This window comes from Zonotrichia leucophrys, unplaced genomic scaffold, assembly GCF_028769735.1.
Source record: "Zonotrichia leucophrys gambelii isolate GWCS_2022_RI unplaced genomic scaffold, RI_Zleu_2.0 Scaffold_652_28463, whole genome shotgun sequence".
Lineage (NCBI taxonomy): Eukaryota > Metazoa > Chordata > Aves > Passeriformes > Passerellidae > Zonotrichia > Zonotrichia leucophrys.
Window position 1 is genome coordinate 1 of NW_026992857.1, and position 7,205 is coordinate 7,205.

The following is a 7,205-nucleotide window of genomic DNA, read 5'->3' on the forward strand; positions in this document are numbered from 1 at the left end:
AAAATGGCTCAATGATTCCTCATGCTAAAGTATGAAGCCATCTTAATAAAATTTTTTGTTTTTAGAGCTAATATGATAACCAACTCAACCCTTCCCAGTTTTTGTATGGAGAAGGAATAATACATATTTGCTTAGAGGTTATATACTATAAAAATAAAGTAAGAGAGGACCAACAGAATAACCACTCCAAGGTGGAAACGATTGACATCGATGGATCTTCACGGGTAATAAAGGGACACAGGGTATTGGGGATGCTATAGTGCATGAAAGGTTAGTGGCCTAGAAAAGAGAAATTTTACCTTCCCCTGGTCAGCCCAAGGGTGAGTTGTTGCCCAAAAGTGAGCTCGGGGAAATATTAGCCAAGAAAAGGGGAATAATCATCGGACTCAAAATATGTTTTGGAGTAGAGCATCCTTGGAAAAATTTGGGGAAAGAGAGGGGGCTATTTAAATTAAAGGGAAAGGGGATTAATGAAAAACTTGGTTTAGAAGAGTTTTAGAAACCTTACAGTCACCAGAGGAAATGTGGTGGTGTATGTTAAAAAAAAAAAAAAGGGGCGACACACACAGGAGGTTTGGGGGAAAACAATTTAGCCAATTTAGAAGTAAAAAATGCAAGTGAATAAGAACGGGAAAAACTAATAATGTTTACCCCCCATGGGGGGAAAATGCAAAAAGTCCCTGTATTCAGTGGGACAGAAGAGGAAAACTCCTTAAAATAGGAACCAAGAAACATAACAAAGGGAAGTGGAGATTAGCAATAGGAAACAAATGTTCAATAAACCTTTTGTCAGGAAAATGCTTGAAGGCATACATGGAACAACCACTTGGGATACATAAGTGCTAAGTGATCAGTTTCTAGGGATTGGGTATGCATAAGAATTTTTGGAATAGCTAAGTAACTGAACAGGTATGATATGTCAACAAGTGAATAAGAAAATAAATGAGGAAAACATCCAGGGGGGCAAGAACTCGCCTTAAAGCCCTTTCAAAACATCCAAGTAGACTTTACCAAGCTTCCCCAGGTACAATGGTGGAAATTTTTTCCCAGTGATAGATAGATCATGTGACTCATTAAGGTGATACCCACTGTGAAAGCCAATGCCAGTGTCGTAAGTAAAACAATAAATAGAATCAATCATTCCCCAATATGGGATGGCAAACAGGATTTGATTCAGACCAGGGAACTCATTTCACATTGAAGATATTGCAGAAAGTTGTTGAGGCCCTGGGAGGTGAAATGGGAAATACACATCCATGGCATCCACAGAGTTCCGGTCGGGTTTGTAGAGAATGAATCAAACTCTTAAAAGAGTCTAGCTAAGCTAATGATTGAAACCCAAATGTCATGGGTAAAATTCCCCCTTTGGCCTTATTAAGAATTAGAACCCAGCCCTAGTCAATCTGGGGGTGTCACCTATGAAATGATGTTTGGGTTGCCCTTCCTGACCTCACCCCAGAAGGTTGCTGCCTATGAGGAAGGGGAAGCCAATGTCAAGAAATAAGTTATGTCTATAGCACAAACCTTAGAAGGGCTAAGACATAAAGGGGCAATTCCTCAAACTAACCACCCTGGATTTCAGAATCCATAATATTAATCCTGGGGATTGGGTGACGATCAAGCCATGGAGAGATGAGGCTCTAACTCCTCAGTGGGAAGGTCCCTTTCAGGTACTGCTCACCACCGAATCGGCCGTGCGAACTGCAGAGCGTGGATGGACTCATTGCAACAGAGTCAAAGGCCCAGTAAAAGAACCCAAAGAGTGGAGTATAGCATCCTAGGTCAGGTTGTAACAAGATTGACTCTCAAGGCAGAGACTGAGAGACAACCAGAAAAACACCAAGATGCTCAAAAAGTGGTAGTCAAGCTTCTACCGACCAGCTGAGCACTCTTCCTGTATTAATGGGTGAGAATTACCAGCATCTATTGAGGGGAAGTACACCAAGGGACTGTAAAAAGTAATGGGACAGCATCCTTAAAGTCAAACAAGGAATAGATGGCAAGACCAGGTTGGCCCCTTTGTTTGCTACCAAGAAGGCCCCATAGCCCTGCTAAGGGTAGCAACCCTGTAGGCATGGTAAGGCAGGGACAAAAGGCCATACCTGACCTCTATAATTCATCAGTTGTCTTTTAATTCAACAGGGACTGGAGGGCAGTAGTGAGTTGGCCTCTGTACTCACCCCCTAAGAAACACCAACTATGGGTAGCAGCCACATAGGCACGGTAGATGGGAGTCAAAGATATACTGGACCTCTGGGATGCCCTTTTTTCCATTCCAAATAACTGTGTCTAAGGAAAACCTGAGATTTTTTCTCCTATTCCCACTGTCCTTGCCATATCAACAGATGCTGGTATGACTCATTCAAGAAGAGAGAAAATTTTTTACTTAATTTTTTGAATTAAATGACTATAGAAAAGGGGATTTTGTTATAGATGAGTAATTCTAAGTTGATTTTCACAATTAGGGTGACTATTAAAATATATTAAGAGAAGTTTTGTAGATGCATAGTTATCCTTCCCCTCACCCTTGCATTGTTATCAAAGGATGGCCTCAGTAGTTGGGGCATTTGGGAGGGTTGGCTTTTACTATGGCAGCACCTGACCTCCAATCAAGGTTGTAAGACAGTGATCTCCACCACTGGACAGTGAAAGAAGGAGTTGATTGACAAGACTTTGGGAAGGGCTAGAGGTGTAAAGACGAGCATCCATTTTTCGAGATGAGTACATGGTGACTGAATCCTTTGCTCCTGGTGCTGTATTCTTTTCTTTATTCAGTCTTCTGATGTATTTTGATAACCCTTTTTTCAAACCATTTAAACTTCTGGAAAGTGAAAATTTTCTCACATGGGGTTGGGAATGTAGTTGGGGAAGCAAGAAAGTCCACTCTGGGTCAGCTCTCAAGGTCCAACTTCACTTACCTGGCCAGACCTCCTTAGGAGAATAATCTGGATCAATATCAATCAAAGAATGCTGCAATCACTCTTGTATGATAAGAACAGCAATAAAAGACCCCCTTTATTATAGGAATACATATTTCTTAGAAGATATTTTAAATATTTCCCCAAAACTGTTTAAAAGCAAATCTTCCTGATGAACTGCACTAGACCAAGGGAAATCAAGGCACAGCCATGGTTTTGTCAGGAAGTGCTTGACCCTAATGTGCCCTGTGGTGCATTTGGACTGAGCCCTGGAACCTCAGGGCTGAGAGGAGAATGCACAAACCTTTCCAGGGTCAAAGTCAGAAGAAAACCCCAAAGTGTCTCAAACCATGAATGGTCCAACTGAGGTCCATCCCCAACACAGGCTCCTCATGGACTACTTGAAGGAGAGAATTGAGGCCAGGACTGCACAAAAAACCTCTAAGATACTCAGTGTAGGAGGAAAATCCAGAGTACCTTAGAAAACCTTGTGTATCTCAAGTATTAATGAGGCCCGACTGAGTGTCAGTACAAAGCCCTCCAAGGGACTCGTTAAAGGGAGATAACTGGGCCATGATTTCACAAACCTCTCACGGAGTCTGCATCAAAAGGGAAAAAGCAAATACCTTAAAAAAAATAAAGTACCCCGGAAGTATTAATGAGCCCCACTGAGTGTTGTTACTCACAAAGCCTCTCCAGGGACTAATTACAGCAGATAATTTGAGGCCATGATTGCAGAAACCTCTCAGAGACTCCAAGGCAAAAGCCAAACCCAAAGTCCTTTGACAAATCTGCAGTCCCTACAGGGAGCATTAAGGAGCCCCCAGGGCCATTGCTGAGCAAGGCTCCCAGGGACTCCTTCCAGCAGATCCTTGAGGCCACTGGGATGTGGGCTAGGGGGGATGCTGAGGGCAGGACAAGGGGCTGACAGTGCCCAGCCTGGCTGGGGCTGTGCCAGGAGGCCCCAGTGCCTCAGGACAAGGTGTCTCCTCACAGCCCTTGGTGGCACAGACCCTGCTGTGCCCCAGGGCACCAAGACCTGGCTTCTCTTTGTCCCCACCTGTCATCACTTCCTACAGTTCTCTGCTCTGCCTGGGGCCTGGGGACACTTTCTCAGTCATGTCTCTCAGTGGAACCCATTAAAAGTCCAAGAAAGTTTGGAGTTGGATTCTGACTTGGAGTTCTGGAGAGGTTTCTTCAGCTCCCTCTCAGGGACTGATGTTCAGGGCCTGAGCACAAAGCCCCAGAGGCTCATTAAAGTCCTTGTGCTGTGTCTGTGCTGCTGAGCTGGGCTGGGCTCCTGGCACAGAGGCAGCTCCTGGTAACCAAGAAGAGCTTCAAAAGCACATTTCTCTTGATGAGCAGCTCTTCTGCCAGCCCAGCAGGGCTGGGGCACTGCCTGCAGCCACCCCAGGCACAGCACAGAGGCACAGAGAGCTTCAATCAGTCAGGGCTGGGAAGGTGCTGAGAAGTGCCTGGGGCACAATCACTGCCAGCCCTTGGCACAGGAACCTCTGGCTGCAGGACAATGCAGCTGCAGCTCCTGGAGCCATCTCCTAAAGCTGGAACATCCCAATGCCTACAGACCCTGTGAGTACATTCTCTGATTGTCTCTTGTGCAGAGCAGCCAGGGCTGCCCAGGGCTGTCGTGCAGAGCAGGGTCCTGCAGCCCAGGGCGCTGTGCTGGGGCAGGGACTCTGCTGCCTGCCAGGGACAGCTCTCAGCCAGCCCTGGCAGCTGCTCCCAGCACAGGGGGACAAGGTCTGGGTGGGAGGAGACAGCTGGTAAGGCTTGGAAGTGTTCTCCTTTTGAGGGGAGGGGGCTGCATTGTTCAGGACTGCTCCCAGCATGACACAAAACTGCAGAACATTTCCAAGTGGATTATACAGGGAGAACAGCAAGGCAGGGGCTGCAATAAAAGGGAAAATCCTGCTTTTATATTCTACAGCTCTGGGTTGCCGGGATGGGAAATTGCGCCGAGATATTAATCTCTCAGTTCAGATGAGAAAGATAAATAATATTTATCTCAGATATTAATAAACCAGGCAGTGACAGAAATACTGTAGGGCCCCTCACAGGCAGCATCAGTGTCTGTTTGCTCTGATGTTGCCATCAGAGCCTGCAGAGCCAGAGCTGCCCCTGGGCAGTGCCAGAGCTGGGAGGGGTCTGCAGGGCAGAGCTGAGCCCCCAGGGCTGGGCTGGGCTCTGGCAGCACTGCAGGGCCCAGCCCTGGGCACAGGGAAGCAGCTGCTGGCAGGGACAGCTCCAGGCAGAAGAGCCCTGGGCAGGCAGAGGGGGGAAACATACTCCAGGATGTGCTGGGATATTTAAAATCCTCTCCAAACCCAAGTATTCACTGATTTCTTTTCTTACAGATCCCATGTCAAAGCACAGCAAATGTCCAACAGCAGCTCCATCAGGCACTTCCTCCTGCTGGCACTGGCAGACACGCGGCAGCTGCAGCTCCTGCACTTCTGCCTCTTGCTGGGCATCTCCCTGGCTGCCCTCCTGGGCAACGGCCTCATCATCAGCGCCGTAGCCTGCGGCCACCACCTGCACACACCCATGTTCTTCTTCCTGCTCAACCTGGCCCTCAGCGACCTGGGCTCCATCTGCACCACTGTCCCCAAAGCCATGCACAATTCCCTCTGGGACACCAGGGACATCTCCTACACTGGATGTGCTGCACAGCTCTTTTTTTTTATGTTCTTCATCTCAGCAGATTATTTCCTCCTGACCATCATGTGCTACGACCGCTACGTGTCCATCTGCAAACCCCTGCACTACGGGACCCTCCTGGGCAGCAGAGCTTGTGCCCACATGGCAGCAGCTGCCTGGGCCAGTGCCTTTCTCAATGCTCTCATGCACACAGCCAATACATTTTCCCTGCCCCTGTGCCATGGCAATGCCCTGGGCCAGTTCTTCTGTGAAATCCCACAGATCCTCAAGCTCTCCTGTTCACACACCAGCTCCCTCAGGGAATATGGGGTCATTGCAGTAACTACCTGTTTATGTTCTGGTTGTTTTGTGTTCATTGTTTTCTCCTATGTGCAGATCTTCAGGGCCGTGCTGAGGATCCCTTCTAAGCAGGGACGGCATAAAACCTTTTCCACCTGCCTCCCTCACCTGGCTGTGGTCTCCCTGTTCCTCAGCACTGCAGTGTTTGCCCACATGAAGCCCTCCTCCATGTCCTCCCCATCCCTGGATCTGGCCCTGTCAGTTCTGTACTCGGTGGTGCCTCCAGCCCTGAACCCCCTCATCTACAGCCTGAGGAACCAGGAGCTCAAGGCTGCTATGAGGAGACTGCTGACTGGATGGTTTTGGAAATATTAAAGAGCTGGCCAATTTCTGCCAATCATTTGTAATAAAAGTAATTTTTGATACTTCTTGTTCATTTGGTTGTGGGTTTTTTCTTTTATTTACTTTTTTAATCTTGTCTACAAAGAAAGGTCACTGTTTATGCCATTTCCCATTTTGTTTCTCTCTACCTTCCCTATGGTCACAGACTGTGTCAATGAGAGGCTGGTTTCCTTGTGGCTTTAAAGGAAATAAAGGATCTCCCAGCAAAGTTTTCTGCAGAGATGCCCTTTTGTTGCCTTCTCTGGAGCTGCAGCAGCAATGTCTGTGTGCAGAGCTGGGGGCAGATCAGTGCTGGCCCAGCAGCTGTGCCCAGCAGCAGCAGCACTTGGTGTTGCCAGTGCTGCTGCCGTGGCCCTGCCCTGCTTACCCTGGTGGCCCTGGTGTTGCTGCAGGGCCTGAGTGCTCTCAGGGCCGGGCACAGCCCTGGGGGTGGCAGTGCCGGGGCTGCAGCAGGGACAGGCCATGGGCACTGCTGGGGCAGCGCTGACGCCTCAGCCCAGGCCCTGGGGGCTCCAGGCTCCTTGCCCAGGCTCTCTCAAGAACACACCCAGGCCAATGCTCAGCACAGAAAAGCCCCATGAGCAGCCCCAGGCTGGCCGTGGGCAGGCTGGGGGCAAACAGCATGGCTGGGGCTCTGCAAGGGCCCTGGGGCAGATGGGAAGGAGCAGCAGAGCAGGGGCTGATCCATCCCCAGTGCACTGGACAGCCCAGGGCAGTGTCCCAGAGCGTCCTGATGGAGCTGCCAACAACATCCCCCCTCTGCAGCCCTGGCTTCTCCCCCAGCTCACACAGGTGCCCCATCCTTGCAGGCACAGACACGGCAGCACTGGCTCAGCAGCCCCTGTTTGCATTGTACAGAGCAGGGGGAGCACCCCCATGCTGTTGGTGTGGGGACATGAACCTGAGGGAGCACAAATGCCATCAGCC

General features: G+C 49.1%; 1 protein-coding gene across 1 annotated transcript; it reads left to right on the forward strand.

Moving 5' to 3' along the window:
- The first annotated feature begins 5,315 nt into the window (after positions 1-5,315).
- LOC135441899 (olfactory receptor 14J1-like) lies at positions 5,316-6,251 on the forward strand. Its single transcript, XM_064701455.1, has one exon. It carries the CDS (start codon positions 5,316-5,318, stop codon positions 6,249-6,251), a length of 936 nt encoding a protein of 311 aa, XP_064557525.1.
- The last annotated feature ends 954 nt before the right edge of the window (positions 6,252-7,205 follow it).

What these genes read in the sequence shown, in the direction of transcription:
- LOC135441899 (XM_064701455.1), top strand. Translation starts at nt 5,316, where the DNA reads ATGTCCAACAGCAGCTCCATCAGGCACTTCCTCCTGCTGGCACTGGCA.